General features: G+C 42.6%; 1 protein-coding gene across 3 annotated transcripts in view; it reads left to right on the top strand.

Annotated features, from left to right (window-relative positions):
* The window catches only part of LOC107781999 (sister chromatid cohesion protein SCC4-like), a 72,549-nt gene that overhangs the window by 35,214 nt on the left and 19,280 nt on the right, over positions 1 to 18,055 (top strand). For all 3 annotated transcript variants that reach the window (XR_012695538.1, XM_075222949.1, XM_075222950.1), the window contains exon 11: positions 16,626 to 16,831. Coding sequence is in view for 2 of the 3 variants with exons in the window: in XM_075222949.1 (XP_075079050.1) it covers positions 16,626 to 16,831 (206 nt within the window). In the remaining variant the exon portion in view is untranslated. The remainder of the gene's footprint in view (positions 1 to 16,625; positions 16,832 to 18,055) is intronic.

Here is an 18,055-nt window from a genome sequence, read left to right as displayed (position 1 = left end):
GTAATATCACTTCCAATAATAACGATGTCATCAACATATACTACCAATAAAAAAATACCATCATCAGACTTTTTATAAAACACCGTATGATCGCAATTGCTTTTCTTCATCCCATATTTTAGAACAGCCTCACTAAATCTGCCAAACCAAGCACGGGGACTCTGTTTCAGCCCATAAAGAGATTTTCGAAGACGACATACCTTTCCACACTCCCCCTGAGCAACAAACCCAGGTGGTTGCTCCATATATACTTCTTCCTGAAGATCTCCATGTAGAAAAGCATTCTTTATATCAAGTTGATGCAGAGGCCAATCATAAGTAGCTGCCATGGAAATGAATAATCGAACAGAAGCTAACTTGGCGACCGGGGAAAAAGTATCCAAATAGTCGACTCCATAGGTCTGTGCATACCCTTTTGCAACAAGGCGTGCCTTAAGGCGAGCTACTGTCCCATCGGAGTTAAACTTAACAGCAAATACCCACTTGCACCCAATAGCCTTTTTGTTAGTGGGCAGATCGGCCAACTCCCAAGTACCATTCTCATCTAAAGCCATCATCTCTTCTATCATTGCATCATGCCAACCTGGGCGGGACAATGCTTCACGAATAGTTTTAGGTATCCTAGCAGAATCTAATGATGCAATAAACGAGCTAGAAGAAGTAGACAAATGGTCATAAGACACAAAAGAAGAAATAGGATAAGTACATTGTCGTGTACCTTTGCGAATGGCAATAGGAAGATCCAAACTAGGATCTGAAACACAGGAGGTTGGATCTACCGACGAAGCAGAAGTAGGTAAAGGATCGGGTTCTGAGGTTTGTTGTCGCCTGGTATACACACGAAGAACAGGTGGCTGCTCGGATGGTCGATCGAGGGAAACGGGTGACTGAGGAAGAGGTGTTGGAGAACTAACTGGATGTGTGACAGTGTAGACCAAAGTATCATCTTCTTCCTTAGGACTGTTATAAACATATGAAGAAAAGAACGGATAATTTTCATGGAATGTGACATCGGCAGACACTAAGTACCTTTTGAGATCTGGAGAATAACACCGATAATCTTTCTGAAGACGTGAGTACCCTAAGAACACACACTTAAGGGCCTTTGGATCTAATTTAGTTACCTGTGGACGAACATCACGAACAAAACAAGTACAACCAAATATTTTGGGTTCAATAGGAAATAATGGCTTAGAGGAAAAAGGAATGTTGTAAGGAATATTACCATGAAGTACAGAAGACGGCATACGATTTATTAAAAAACAAGCTGTAGAGACGGCATCAGCCCAAAAATATTTTGGCACTTTCATTTGAAAGAGGAGTGCTCGGCCTACTTCAAGAAGATGTCTATTTTTTCGTTCCGCAACCCCATTTTGAGAAGGGGTGTCAACACAAGAAGATTGATGTAGAATACCATTTGTAGCCATATAATCTTTAAACAAATCCGAAAAATATTCTTTTGCATTGTCACTCCTTAAATTACGAACAGAAACATTAAAATGAGTTTTTATTTCAGCACAAAAAGCACAAAAAATTGAAAACAACTCCGAACGATTTTTCATTAAATATAACCAAGTAACACGAGAATGATCATCCACAAAGGTAACAAAATATCTAAAACCAGTTTTAGAGATAATAGGACATGGACCCCAAACATCGGTGTGAACTAACTCAAAAGGTAAGTCGACCCGTTTATTGACTCTAGAAACTTTAGGAAGGCGATGGTGTTTAGCAAACTGACATGACTCACAATCTAAAGAGGAAATACTCTGAAACTGAGGATATAACTTCTTCAAACTAGACAAGGATGGATGACCTAATCGACAGTGTACATCAAAGGGAGACAACACAGTTGAACAAGAAATAGATTTCGGCACCTGTGATTCAAGAACATAGAGACCCCAGACTCAGAACCTTTACCAATAATCTGCTTCGTCGTAAGATCCTGAAAAAGACAATAATTGGGAAAAAATGAGACACAACAATTTAGAGTACGAGTAAGTTTACTGACAGATATTAGATTGAAAGAAAAATCAGGCAAATTTAAGACGGAACTAAGGGAAAGAGAAGATGTTGGGTTAACAGTGCCAGACCCTAAAACATATGAGGTAGACCCATCGGCTAAAGTAACTGTGGAACATTGGGTATGTGACTGAAAAGTGGAAAAAAGTTTAGAGTTACTTGTCATATGATCTGTGGCACCAGAATCAATGACCCATTTGGATGACGAAGAGAGGAGACACTTAGTGGTTTTACCTGACTCGGGGATAGTATTGATAGGAGGAGATGATGACTGAGATGGTGAAATAGTCTCGGAAGTGGCGATGTTAGCATACTGAGATCTTTTGTTCTTATTCTGAAGCTTCACACAATAACGTATGGTATGACCGAGCTCATGACAATAAAAACATTCAACTTCCCCTTGCTTTAGGTCTCGACTATCGCTACTCCGATTGCGATTACTATGACTCCTATTCTTTTGGACGCGGCTAAGCAGAGCACCACTATCGATCGTGGCTGTCGGACCTGGATGAGACTTTTCAGTACGCAACACTCTTGTAAAGGCCTCTTTCAAGGAAGAGATAGCAGTCCCAGATAAAATCTGCGATTTGGCCCCTTCAAATTCGGGAGAAAGACCAGAAAGGAAACTCATGACCGCTAGTTGTTCACGCTGAGCCTGTTGTACCTTCACATCTGGACTAAACGGCAATATAACATTAAGCTCATCATACACCTTCTTAAACTCTGAGAAGTAAGTGGTGAGAGAGCGATCTTGCATGGATGGATGGTAAAATGCCTGGCACACATCATACATGCGAGACAAGTTTCCTTTGCCAGAGTACAAAAAATCTAAATAATCCATTAGATCCTTCACATAATCACAATGAGAAACTAGATCATTTACCTTACTGTGCATCGAATTCTTGATTTGAAGAAACAATTTTGCATCCTCCTTTAACCAGACTGATTTAGTCTCATCCTTGGGTGGATCATCAACCAAGTGGTTCTTTTTGTCGATGCTCCGCAAATAGAGACGGATCGTCTTACTCCAATCCATGTAATTGGAACCTATGAACTTATTCTCCGTAATTTTGGACATAACCGGAATGACATCAATGGTAGGTTTCGTTTCAGTCATCTTGCACCCGAATAATAGCAGACTCAAATAGTCAAGAACAGTGCAGTGAAATTTGAACAGTGCAGTGAACAGTGATATTTGAACAGTGCAGTGAACAGTGAACAGTGATATTTGAACAGTACAGTGAACAGTGCCGGAACAGTGATCTTGGAAAATGAAAGTTGTCAGGGAAAAAAAATTCTGACAGTACCACTTTGGTCGGAATAGTGAGTAGAAAAATCTGTAAAGAAGCGGCCGGGGCAAAAAATGGCCGGAAATAGTGAAATAGAATCAAAGCAGCGAAAGACTGTTCTGAACAAAAATAATTCGAACGGGGAAAAAAAATTCCCAACAACAAACTGATGAAAAAACTTCAATGCTCTGATACCATGTTAGAAACCAAAGAAGTTCTATATTTCATATCTAGAAGAGAAGATTACAAGGCCTATTTATAATACTAATTCACCTAATCTATTAGTTGCCATACACCTAATTACACCTACTATACAACTCATATACATGTGCTAGCTATGATGTAGTACATGTGTATACATGTGCTACACAACTTGTATTACACCTACTATACAACTCATATACATGTGCTAGCTATGATGTAGTACATGTGTATACATGTGCTAGACAACTTGTATGTCAACACCTAGAAAATACTTTAATCTGCCTAGATCCTTAGTCTGAAAGTGTTGAAAGAGATGTTGCTTAGTCTGAAAGTGTTGAAAGAGATGTTGCTTCAATTTAGTAATGTCATCCTGATCATTACCGGTAATAACAATATCGTCAACATAGACCACCAGATAAATACAGAGACTTGAAGGAGAATGCTCATAAAACATAGAGCGATAAGCTTCACTACGAGTCATGCCAAACTCCTGGATAACTGTGCTGAACTTACCAAACCAGGCTCGAGAAGACTGCTTTAAATCATAAAGTGACCGGCACAAGTGACATACAAGGCCACGAGACTTCCCCTGAGCAACAAAATCAGGTGGTTGCTCCATATAATGAAGAAAAGCATTTTTGATGTTCAACTGATAGAGAGGTCAATTGCGAACAACAACCATGGATAGAAAAAGGCGGACTGATGCTATTTTAGCCACGGGAGAGAAAGTATATCACTATAATCGAGCCTAAATATCTGAATATATCCTTTGGCATCAAGACGGGCCTTAAGTCAATCAATTTGGCCATCCGTGCATAAACTCAGCGACAACCAACAGTAGATTTACCTGACAGAAGAGGAACAAGCTCCCAAGTATCACTCGTATGTAAAGCAGACATCTCGTCAATCATTGCCTGTCGCCATCCAGGATGAGACAATGCTTCACCTCTAGACTTAGGGATGGAAACAAAGGCATCAACTTGGAATAAATAGATCGCCACAAGATACTACATAACTGAGCATCGATTTTTTCCCACTGTGCTTTGGCCTTCTCATCTCCCTCACTAGCCTTTTTGGTTAAGTGGTCTTGAACACTTGACCCTTGCACCACAACTCAACAGAAGAAGCCCAAGCTAAATAGTTTGAACTTTCCATTAAGGGCTCCCAAAGACATCGTTCTGTTGGAGAGCGGTCTAGAAACAAATAATAAAAATAATCAACTATATCTTGCTGAAACAGGGAAGAAAACATTGTTTTTGCTGGAAAAATCACTATAGCTACCGGAAAAAATAGGAAGTGATCGGAATAAGAAGATAATACGATGGGTGGGCTCGGAATTGATGGGCGAACACACTGTCCAAAAGGACTTTTGTCAAAAAGTGGCCAGAATAGTGTCAATGCGCCGGTGCGTGTGACTGACGCGTCGCCGACGTCAGAGCTTTAAACCGCGTATGGCGGCGCGTGGTAGGGTTTCTGCTGGAGTAGTTTCGTGGGGTTTGGTCGCCGAAGCTTTCCGAGTATGTTGGTGGTGTTGATTTTAGCACAACACTCACCAATAGAGAGGTGACGCAAGCTGATTTGGAAAAAATCGCCGAAAATTGATGCACAACGACTGTCCGACCTTTTCGGAGTTTCTCACCAATGCTCTGATACCATGTGAGAATTAATAATATAAGTACCCCTATTTATAACAATACACAATACTTACACTACTCCTATTCCATGTAAGACTGCTTATTTACATAACAACTAACTAACAATATCTTTTCGCTCCCTATCCAGTTAACAAGACAACAACAACAATAACAAACCTAGTGAATTAGTGGGGTCTGGGGAGGGTAAGATGCACGCATCCTTACCCCTACCCTGGAATGGCAGAGAGGTTGTTTCTGATAGACCTTCGGCTAAAGAAAGGATGAAAGGAAGTGAAGGTTGTTAGTAGTAACAACAATAAGATAAAAGGAGAAGACCGAAGCCAAGATAACAATTATACACTAGGTAGTAATAACAATCAAAGAATAAAAGATAACATACTAATACTAATGCTATCAAACTGAGAATACAAGGGAAAACATTCGACTACCTACTAGCCTACTACATCAATCCTCAACCTCCACACCTTCCTTTCAAAGGTCATGTCCTCAGTCAGCTCCAACTGCGCCATGTCCCGCCTAATCACCTCTCCCTAAGACTTCTTTGGCCTACCTCTACCTCACCTCACACCCCTCAAGGCTAACCTCTCACACCTCCTAACATGGGCTTCTGTGCTGCTGCTCTTAACATGCCCGAACCATCTCAGCCTCGCCTCCCGCATCTTATCATCTACGGGGGCCACACCACCTTATCTCGAATGACTTCATTCCTAATCTTATCTAACCTAGTATACTTAAACATCCATCTCAACATTTTCATCTCAACTACTTTCATCTTCTGCACATGAGAGTTCTTTACCGGCCAACACTCTGTCCCATACAACATAGTCGATCTTGGCACTACTTTGTAGAACTTACCTTTAAGTTTCAGTGGTACATTCTTATCACACAACATACCGGAAGTGAGCCTTCACTTCATCCACTTTCCTCAGCTATCGATGCGTAACATCCTCATCAATCTCTCCATCACCTTGTATTATTGACCCAAGGTACTTGAAACTCTCTCTCTTGGGGATGACTTGTGTATCAAGCCTCACATCCATGTCTGCTTCCCGGGTAACCGGTAACGTCGCTGAATTTGCACTCCTAGTACTCCGTCTTAGTGCTGCTCAACTTGAAACCTTTAGACAAGAGTCTGTCTCCAAACCTCCAGTTTCTCGTTAACACCACCTCGCGTCTCGTCAATCAGAACTACATCGTCTATAAATAACATACACAATGTCACCTCCCCTTAAATGTGCCGCGTCAGTGCGTCAAGCGCCAAGGAAAATTAAAACAGGCTAAGGGCTGATCCCTAATGCAACCCCATCTCAACCGGAAAATGTCTTAGTCTCCTCAAGCTTTCCTCACCCGTGTCTTAGCTCCATCATACATGTCCTTAATCACCCTAATGTACGCTACAAGCACACCTTTAGCTTCCAAACACCTCCATAGTACCTCTCTCGGGAATTTGTTATATGCTTTCTCTAGGTCAATGAGCAACATATGAAAGTCCTCCTTCATTGTCCTATACTGCTCTACCAAGAATATAGAATAATTGCAATCAAAAACAGAACTGCTATAACTAGCTAGGGGAAGCTATTCAAACTATTCAACAAGTTTCTCCATTTGTGACTCTTCTGTCCTCTCGTGTGCTGAATGATAATTTCTCTGACTCTTTAGTCTGCTTTCTCTCTGTTGATTCTGAGTATTTCTTTCGCTCCATATATGGTAAATAGAAGCAGCAAATAAAAATCTCAAAACTCTTGTTCTTGCCCTGCTACTGTTTGATCTCCTGGATAGCCAATTGATCTCTTTTGTTCAGCTACCCGATCTTTTATACAAACTGAATTTCAGTGCTGCACTATAAAGAAACCAGGAATGAGAGTTTATTCTTCAAAAGTCGAATAGCCTAGTAGAGCCCTGTACTTGTCACTTGTCGATAAAGTGCGTGGTTACACGCTTTTAAAAGCAAGTGAATGCACTAATTTGATTAAAAAAATATAAAATCAAAAGAAAAAATAACAAATAAAAGATCAGAGCGTTCCACCTTCTGGTCGTGACCCCCCCCCCCTTCTTTAACCTAGCTTCTTCTTATGTCCAACACGGCACTGATCCGAACATTCATCTCCTGTCCCTTGAGCATCGTTTGGAGGAAGGGTTTGATAATGGAGGAAAACATATGGTTTTTGAGGTTTGATGAGATTGAGGTGCACACGGCGACACAGGTAGAGTGGACGGCGGAGTCAGTGTCACGGAGGCGGCAGACGGTAACGGAGAGGAGCTTGCTGCTTTCGAACTCTGCTCAACTGGAGTTGTGGTCTCAGTTTCACCCATGTTAACACCACATCTCATCCCAACCATCATCAATCAAACCCCCACCAAATAACTTCAATTGCAGAAACTTAGTTTGAAATCTTTTTTTCCTCCCTTGTTCGAAAATTCCAAAACCCAGTAATAATATTTATGATTGATTCACAAAGCTATTGAAGTAGCAAAATAATATTTTATCAAGAAACAGAGATGGATGACATGAAGCAAGATATACGAGAAATCAGAAGAGAACCCATAAAATTGAAGCTTTTTGTATAGATGGGGGAGATCACTCAATTTTCTTTGTTTTTTAAGGAAAAAGAATATAATAAGTGTTTTTAGTAGATACAATATAAAATTGACATGGAAAATGATGTGTCATCCACATCAAGCAAATGAGATACATACATGGTCAATGGGTTTAAAATATAGGTTTTGATCAAGTAGAAGTGTCTGAATAAAAATAAGTGAAGTAGGGGGCCAGGATATCAAACTGGAACAAGTATAGGGGTCAATTAGGCTAGTCGGCCTTCTTCAAATATATATTGTCCTTCTCTATCCCTTCAACAGCTTCCACATGGTAATAATGGCACAACAGCCAACATCCCACGCTCTTCAACTCTTTCTTCTTCTAAATGTCGAACTGGAGAGTGTCTCCTTTACTATGCACGCCAACCCGTTGCAGCCTGAACCATCTTAAAATCTCACATGCATGTTACTACCTGAAAATGTAGGAAGAAGTGGTTCACATCTTCACCTGAACATTTGCTCATAAAACACTAATTGATATATATATAAATCCTTATTTTTCTCAAATTCTCAGTTGTTAGGCTTGCTTCTCTTGCTTCCGGTCAAGTAAAAAGGCAGATCTTTTTTTGGTGCTTGGGAATTCCAAATCGGTAAGTGTGGAGAATTCGATTCCTCCCTTACCAAAAGCTTATAATATGACTGTACTTAAGATGATCCATCTTTTCTGCCCCCAACTCCATGAGTCTTGACTAGTCTTCTCTAACCACTGGTCTCACCTTTTTTTTTTGAGTAAGGTAACATTAGTCACTGGTCTCACCTCTCCTGGTGATTGTTCAGATAGGTGCAAGTGTCACGATCCAAATTCTCAAGCTGCAGTTGGCACCTAAAGAGTTTTACCCATTAGGCATCCTGCTTTCAATTAACACCTTAGCACCGTCTCATTATGCAAATCATAGATAATCACCAAAGTTCTCAAAAATATAGCAAAAGTCAAAGTAAGATAGACCCAACATAAACCAACAACTCCGTCAAGGTGCATTTAAAGTTAACTCTGAATACGCCGCATTAACGTATGCTGCCCGAAAACAAGACATAAAAAGAAAGGACAGAAACCGCCACACGATTAAACTGTGGTTGGCTCACCTCAACAGAAATTGGAACACCTAAACAAAAATTTTAACACCGCCTCGAACTAAGATCAAAGCTTTCCCGCATCAGCAGTAGTGGTAGGATTTGCATTGTGCAGTAAATGATGAGCCACAAGGACCTAGTAAGATCATCGATCTGCTCCTCCCTCGTACCCTGTGAAGCAAGTCTTCAAAAGCGTGCATGAAGGTAAACAATGTATAGCACATTCTATAACAAACCATAGCAAGTATAACTATTCAATAGCCATCAAGCGCATCGCAATCCACACATGTGGCCTGGGCCCTCATGACTAAGATCACTAGACCATATAATGGGGCCTATGCAGATAGGACTGTTAGACCAACAAATCAGCCTCACAATCCTCGGTTGCTAGACTGAGCAATGGGCCTTACACAGATGACACTGCTAGAACCAATCAACAACATGATATCAATATCCATACAACTCAAGATACACATAAATGACGGTGCAAATAAATAACATCATGTGATCCAAGTAATCATGACATAATCAAATACGTATGACAACGTTAAATATCCTATCATGCGTTATGTTACGCAACGCCTTCCTGATGATCTTTGGAAGGGCAACGTAAGGCTAAGCAACCGATGTCAGTGCGGTTGCTATCCGCCAATGAGGTCCTCGCCGCACGCTAGACTAGATTGTCAGTGCCGTGCGGGAAAACCAATGTCGTGAGCAATTTCGGAAGCTGAGAGAGAATTGGGTTTTGAATGCTGATGATGATTTTATTGATGACTGAAAATGATGATTACAATGATGTGGTGTCGAGGGGGAGAGACACCAGAAAATGCTGATTGAAATGTTTGATTGTTTGGTCCCCCTTAATAATGCTTAAAAAAATAAACCAACATTACAAGACTAGTCCTAATAAAGCTGTAGAAGCACACTGAAATGAAAATGATGAAAACTAGTCTATGATTACAATGAAAAGGACTTAGATTATTACAAGGAAAAACTAAGTCCGATGGCAGCATCTTTGTCTTGCGGGTCTGCGCACGCGTTGCTGTGGGCGCGCGCGACACTTGATGTGCTGGCCTGAGGCTGGGCGCTGGTGCTAGGCATCAGGGTCTGTGCGCGAGGCGCTGTTGGAATGGGCCTGCAGCTGGGCGCTGGCGAGGCGTCAGGATCTGCGCGCGCGGCATTGTCAGGGCGCGCGGCGCTGTTGTCATTGGTCAGCCCTTGGGCGCTGGCGAGAGGCATCGGTGGGGCGACAGAGGCACATGCGCGCTTGTCACTTGGCGCAGCCAAGACCACGGGGCCGACCATGGCGCTAGGCATTGTGAGGCTTGCTAGGCCGCCATGGGGCGCGGCCAAGGGGTCATGGGGCATGTCTGGAAAGCAGCCCATGACATTCTCCCCCACCTGAGTTGGCGCCGTCCTCGGAGCCTTATGATGATGATGATGATGATGATGTTTCTGATGGTTGTTGGATGGGAGGTCTGCGCCCCTCTGTTCTTTGCGCTTGCTGTTGTAGCGAAGCAATGATTTCATGCGGCTGACATGGAAGACTGGATGGATCTTCCACCAGGATGGAGTTTTGACCTGGTATGTGGACTTCCCAATGCGTTTTTCAATGGGCAGGGGCCCGATGTATTTTTGTTGCAGGCGAGGGTCATGGGTCCTTTCTGCAAACAAGTACCGCTTTGGGATGCATAGCATTACTTTGTCCCCTGGTTGATGTTGGGCAAAGCAAAGCTTTTGTTCGGTGAACCTTTTTGCCCGCTCTTGGGCCCTGATGAGATAGCTCCGCACTATCTCCATGTTGCGCTCTCATTCGCTCGAGAAGTTGGCAGCTCGAGGAGATTTCGGCATGGTTGATGCATTCACCGTTTGCGGGAGAAGCGGTTGCTGTCCGGTAACAATTTCAATAGGGCTTTTGTTTGTATGATGGCTCTTTTGAGAATTGAAACACAGTTGAGCAACATCCAGGAGCTTCACCCAATGCTTCTGTGATCCGGTTGCGAAGTTGCGGAGATATTCCTCCAGCATGTCATCGAACCGGTCTGTCTGGCCATCCGATGGTGGATGGATGTCTGTGTTGTGACTCAATGTTGACCCAAAGCACCTGAAGAGATGGGTCCAAAAGTTGCTAGTGAAGCGTGAGTCGCGCCTACTAACAATGTTTTTGGGCAGGCCCCAATGTTTGACAATGTGCGAGAAGAAGAGTCGAGCTGTATCTTCTGCTGAGATGTTTTGCGGGGCTGCTATGAAAGTTGCATAGTCTGAGAACTGATCTATGACAACCATGATGGATGCAAGATTGCCGACTTGGGGCAATCCCGTGATGAATCTGAGGGAAACACTTTCCCATGGTCTCTGAGGGACATGTAATGGCTGCGAGGGTCCCGGCTGTGATGAGTGATCCGACTTGTCCTTGTGGCATGGCTGACAAGTCTTCACACGATGATGAGCGTCACCAGTATTTTGAGGCCGATGACATGATGGCTGATTGTTGCTGCGAAGGGTAGTCGGAACCAGGGGTTCATGTCTGTCGACTACCTTCTCCAACTGCATGGCCGAGATGTTTTCAGCGGCCATTTTTATGGGGAAGCATGGTATGGTGCATGGCTTGGCCCCTTTTTCTCCCATCATCAGGAGCATGTTGGCATATGGTACTGGTATGGTGTTGGTTTGCCTCATGAAATCCAAACCCACTATGATGTCGAAGTCATCTATGATTGCGATGCGCAGGTCGATGCTTCCTTTGTATGGGCCAAGTTTCACTGGGACATTTGTAGCTGTTCCACCCAATGTCTGAGGTGGTGAGTTGATAGCCTTGACGCGGCCTTTGCTCTTTTGTACAACAAGACCTAGGCGCTCTACTTGCGTTGATGACAAGTAGTTGTGGGTGGCACCCGTGTCTATCAAGGCGTGAAGGGGCTTGCCGTTCACTTTCAATTCGACGAACATTAGGGTCCTCGCTTGTTTAGGAGGTCTTTCGTCCATCTTTTCTTTCCCTTTCTTGGTGGTCGGGACTGATGTTTTCTTAGGAGGACATGCACTGGTCCCCGCCAAGGCATGTGGGATAGAGCCAACAATTGCATTGAAGGCGCCTACCTGGTCGTCTTCGGATGTGTCTGATGCATCTGTCTCATCCTCGACAGTCTGATGAGCATTGACCTTGATGTTTGGGCATTCATTGTTCCAATGTGCCCCGCCGCAATGACGGCATTCTGAGGGAGGCTTTCTCCCCTGATTGTTGTTGATGGATGCAGCACTGTTGCTGTTGGAGGGAGGAGTCTTAGTTTTGGATGCACTCCGATCTCCCCCACTTTTGCTTGGGCCACCATTGCTGGGATGGTGCCCGTTGAATCCCCCTCGGACAGACGGCTGGGGCCTGTCGTTTTGAGTTCCCAAATGATAGTCGCCAAGGCATTCTGCAGCTTGAATGGCCTTGGGCAGGGTGTCTACCCGTTGTCGCTGTAGTTCCATACGGGCATGAGGTTTCAAACCTTCTATGAATGTGAAGAGTTTGTCTTTGTCCCCCATGTCGCGTATGTTTAGCATGAGTGCGGAGAATTCGCGCACGTACTCGCGCACTGATCTGGTGTGGCGGAGTTCCCGTAGCTTTCTCCTTGCATTGTATTCCACATTTTCGGGAAAGAATTGCAGGCTTATGGCTACTTCAATTCATCCCATGTCTGGAGAGTATCTTCATCGGCCTTGATGGCTTCGTATTTGACCCGCCACCAAAGTTTGGCATCGCCCTGAAGATACATGGCAGCAGTCGCTACCTTTTTGGATTCCTCCAAATGGCCCACGACATCGAAGTATTGTTCGATGTCGAAGATGAAGTTTTCCACTTCTTTAGCATCCCGGGATCCGTCGTATAGCTTTGGCTCCGGTATCTTAAGCTTTTGTGGAATGGGGGTGAGGTCTGCTGCACCCCTGATGTGATGGTCGCCTTCTCGAAGTAGGCTCTGTAAGGCAGCATTGACAACATTGAGCTTGTCTGTCAAGTCGTTTATGGTTTGCTGCATGGCAGTTAGTCTGTCTGCCTCCTGTTGCTGATGGGCTAAATCGTCGGCACGCTCCTGTTGGAGGTCCTCAAATTTGCCATGAATATTGGCAGTTTCGATGGCTGCCGTTTGTCGGTCGTCGTTAGAGTCACGACTGATGTTTGCAATGTCATTTTCCGCCTGCCGCATTCGGCGGTCCAGGTCGTCCAACCTTTGCACTAGGTTGTTGTTTTGATCAGGCACCGTATCCACGATGGGTCGTAATCGGTCAACCGTCTCTTCTAGGGATGCTAGACGCTCCCCATGATTCACCATGGTCAGAAATGGTGATGATGACAAATGTTCCCTCGTCCGATGTCGAGCCTGGCTCTGATACCAACTGTTACGCAATGCTTCCTGATGATCTTTGGAAGGGCAACGTAAGGCTAAGCAACCGATGTCAGTGCGGTTGCTATCCGCCAATGAGGTCCTCGCCGCACGCTAGACTAGATTGTCAGTGCCGTGCGAGAAAACCAATGTCGTGAGCAATTTCGGAAGCTGAGAGAGAATTGGGTTTTGAATGCTGATGATGATTTTATTGATGACTGAAAATGATGATTACAATGATGTGGTGTCGAGGGGGAGAGACACCAGAAAATGCTGATTGAAATGTTTGATTGTTTGGTCCCCCTTAATAATGCTTAAAAAAATAAACCAACATTACAAGACTAGTCCTAATAAAGCTGTAGAAGCACACTGAAATGAAAATGATGAAAACTAGTCTATGATTACAATGAAAAGGACTTAGATTATTACAAGAAAAACTAAGTCCGATGGCAGCATCTTTGTCTTGCGGGTCTGCGCACGCGTTGCTGTGGGCGCGCGCGACACTTGATGTGCTGGCCTGAGGCTGGGCGCTGGTGCTAGGCATCAGGGTCTGTGCGCGAGGCGCTGTTGGAATGGGCCTGCAGTTGGGCGCTGGCGAGGCGTCAGGATCTGCGCGCGCGGCATTGTCAGGGCGCGCGGCGCTGTTGTCATTGGCCAGCCCTTGGGCGCTGGCGAGAGGCATTGGTGGGGCGACAGAGGCACATGCGCGCTTGTCACTTGGCTCAGCCAAGACCACGGGGCCGACCATGGCGCTAGGCATTGTGAGGCTTGCTAGGCCGCCATGGGGCGCGACCAAGGGGTCATGGGGCATGTCTGGAAAGCAGCCCATGACAGTTATCATGTCAGTCATAAGAGAGTATAACACAATTCCAAAGAGTAAAAGTGTGTCATACGTGGTGTTTTGGCTCAAAATAGCATACAGTACACGCTCGCCGCACAACATATTAGCTAGTTTGAAAGCATTTATGCAAGTTCTAAAATATATTTTTAGAAAAGCCAATAATCTAGAGGTTAAGGTATCAGTTAGATCGAAATCGGCAAGTCCCCCCAAGCACTCAAATCCCAAATCACCTCCCAAATAGCTCCCAATGAAGTCAATGGTCAAAGTCAACTCCGATCAAACCTCGAAACCATATATAGAATCAGATTATCTATTGGCTCACGATTTCATAAATGTTATTAGATTCTTTTTTTATTTTTGAAACGGTAAATGTTATTAGATTCTTAATCAGAGTCCAATCACCCACTCAAATCCTCAATTTACTAATTTAGGAAGCTAAGTTTCAAATCCCCAATTTCTCCTCTTAAATCACATGTTTTTATGGTTAAAATTCAACCAAATTCAAAACGATGTTTTAAAGGTATTTTTGGGGTGAGCCTCAAGGTCGGGCGTAGTAAAAACGCATTGGGGCGATCCAAGGGGAGAGGGGGCAAAAGTATCCGAGACGTAAGCCCCCATTATTCTGGGTGTATGCTTAGGCGTTGGCCGAGTTTTTCATTTAGGGCGTAAGACCCGAATTAAGATTAAAATTGCTAAAATAGTCTTTATTTTAATACCAAAAAACACAAAATTCAACTTGTTATTACATGCTAAAAAGTTGAAAACTTACAGGTCAAAAGATACTTTATTCTTGGCCTTAATTTTTATTCCTTCTCTTTGTCTTCTATCGGTTGATAAAAAAAATTTCAATTTGCAAACTATAAAACAAAAACGCATCATCCTTCATGATTTGCTCTGGTTCAGCGCTTCTTATTGTAGGTTCCTTCTTTGCTTTTGTTTCTTTTCAAGTTATTTTGCTCTTCTAAGTTAGTTTATGAATTTCTATTCAATTTTTTTCTCGGTCTGATATTTTTTTATGAAGCAGTTTTGGATTAGTTTTTTTATCAATTGCTGATTCGAAATATCATTTTTAGATGCAGTAGTTCTATCACTTATTTTTATAGTTTCTTGAAATTTCTAAAATTCCTTTGTAACTTGACCTTATTTTAATATTAATTTTTATTATATTAATTTATAAAATATTAATAATTAAAGACTCATGGTGCTTACACCCAACGCTTAGAGGCTTACACCTCGCACCATATCACGTAAAATGCCTCGCCTCCCAGCGACGTCTTTTAAAACACTGATTCAAATACAATCATCAATGGATGTTACAGAATCATTACCTTAGATTAGGGTTGAAATCACTCCAAGAAAAATCACTCACAAGCTCTCCTTTTCTGAAAATGGCATAAAATTGGGATTTGAAATTTCCACTATTCAATTTATACTGTTCTGATCTTGTCTTCTCCCTGATCGTGGAATACCTCGTGCGATCACAAGGGTCAAACTCCTCGTCAACCCAGGTTTTTGTTTTTTTGGATCACAGACCACAACTTGCATTTACGAATGTCAAAATCATTGACCCTCGGGGTTCGCGGCAGATCTCATGCGACTGAGAAGGCTTCTCAGCTGGCCAGCAACTCCTAATTTGCTCTTTGCGTTGTTCCCGAAAATGACATAAAATTGAGATTTGAAACTTCCACTGTTCAATTTATATTGTTTTAGTCTTCTCCTTGATCGCAGAATACCTCAAGCGATCATGACGGTCAAACTCTTGGTTAACCTAGGTTTTTCTTTTTCGCACGGGCCACAGCTCATGTTCGCGAAGGTCAAGATCATTGACCCTCTGCATTCGCGGCAGGTCTCGCATGACTGTGAAGGCTTCTCAGCCTGGCCAACCACCCCCAATTTGCTTTTTGTGATCGCGATCACTTGGTCCACGATCGCATGCACCAGAAATTTCAGCTGCTGTTTTCGATTCCCAAATTTTCCGAAACAACCCCGAGCCCAGTCTCAACCAGAACCCTTCCAACAAGTCAAAAACAGTTATATCAACTTGTAGACATGCTCAAAACACAAATTAGAATGCTAATACTAAAAAAGAGGGGTCGGATTGTACTATCTATGTAATTGCACCACATACCGTCCTTTAATATTTCTATATTTCTTACAGTATTCTCTTGTAACTCATTTGTATCAAGTTTCATACCAAGTTGATATGGATCTATAGATCAATCTACAATATTATCTTGATATATGTGAATATCAATTCCATATATAAGTATTTAAGTTAGTGAGAAGACATTTAGCTCTCTAAAACTCTCTTCCCCTCAAGATTTTGCACTCTCCTATAGGAGTACCTAGTGCTTATAGGAGCCATTTTAACCTATCCAGAATTTTGTATGTTAGTAGAAAATTTAGAGAACCCTTAGTGTTAGAAAATTCAAAATTATTCAATATTAGAGTACAATGTGTCTGAATAGAGCGAAAAGGTATTGTGGATTCGTATGATGACCCCAACTAGCTTTGTATTGAAGCGCAATAGTCGTAGTAGTTGCTGTTGTTCTATTCTTATTGTTTTGCTTCCTTACTGCAGAAATCGACTTGCGTTTGGCTTGCAGACAACACATAATACTTTGGGAAATTTGCAACTAGTTTCACAATATTTGACTGTTTTGGGGAATTTAGCACTTGCCCTCACTGACACTGTACAAGCTAGGGAGATTTTGAGGTCCTCTCTAACATTAGCGAAGAAGCTTAATGATATTCCAACTCAGATCTGGGTACTATCGAATTTGACAGGTTTCACACTCTTGATTATTTATTTCATGCGACCTACTTTTTCTGTTGGATAAGTGTAGTCACCTGTGTATATCTAGTGCTTTGTTCTGGTTAAATGATTCTTTTGAATGGCCAAAACAACAGAGTTCATGGTATCCTTAATATGCTACAAAATATGTTGTGTGTGTGTGTGTGTGCCTATTTATGTGTGTAGTTCAGTGAACGTAGTTCTATATTTCTAAGAGTAAAGTTTTCCTCTTGATGCAACTTTTTGTTTTCACCCTGTTTATTGAGCTTTCTTTTTCCTCCTAGCTAAAAGAGATATGCAGCCCGACTTTTTTTTTTTTGAGTTTCCTTTCTTACTACGTGTCACGTCCCAAACTACCTCCTAGACGTGACTGGCACCCAGCTAACACCACCTGCCAGGAGAACCTCTTTTCTCTAACGTTTAACCATTTACACACAAACACTGAGAGAAAAAGTACATGCCTAAAGTATTATTAATAATTAAAGAGGTAATGATTATCGCCCAATACCTTAGTCAATTGATAGAAAAACCCACAATCACTCAAATAATCAAACTCTAGCCCAAATCCCACACTAAGACCATTGAGCATCTAACAGAGTAATATGAGTTTTATTGACGGGTATGCAAACCTCAAAAAAAGAAATAACTAACACGAACTAAGCAAGTCCGAAACGAAGCCTCCACGAACAATGCGGTGGCTCACCTCAGCAATAGGATCCACTCGAACAAACTCGTCAGCCACTAACTCTATCTCCCGTAACGGTATCTGCATAGAGATGCAGGTAAGGAGTGGGTTATACGTAAATATAACCCGGTAAGATCCTCGACCCGCCACTTTAAATACCTCTGGAACAAGTGTTAGAAAATACAAACACACTGCAACATGAATGATATAGTAAATATGATAATTATACAATAACTCAATATATGTGTATCAACAAAGTTATTAAAAATTAACCAACAAGGATACCTACTAAGGACTTATCATAATTGCAGTGAAAGAAATTTACCAACACACCTACGAGTCCACCACGGCACCACAATGCCTCAAATATGTAACAGAGCATACACAATGCTCGGGTGATGTACAAAGGCATACACAATGCCCCGACATCATGGCGCACATCCGTATCAAACTCAACATCATGGCGCATAGTCGTATCAAACTCAATATCATGGCGCACAGCCGTATCAAACTCAATATCATGGCTCACAGC

The sequence above is a fragment of the Nicotiana tabacum genome, chromosome 10 (genome assembly GCF_000715075.1).
Source record: "Nicotiana tabacum cultivar K326 chromosome 10, ASM71507v2, whole genome shotgun sequence".
Classification (NCBI taxonomy): Eukaryota; Viridiplantae; Streptophyta; class Magnoliopsida; order Solanales; family Solanaceae; genus Nicotiana; species Nicotiana tabacum.
The sequence above is the reverse complement of the archived record's forward strand: the minus strand, read 5'-3'. Positions and strand labels throughout refer to the sequence as shown.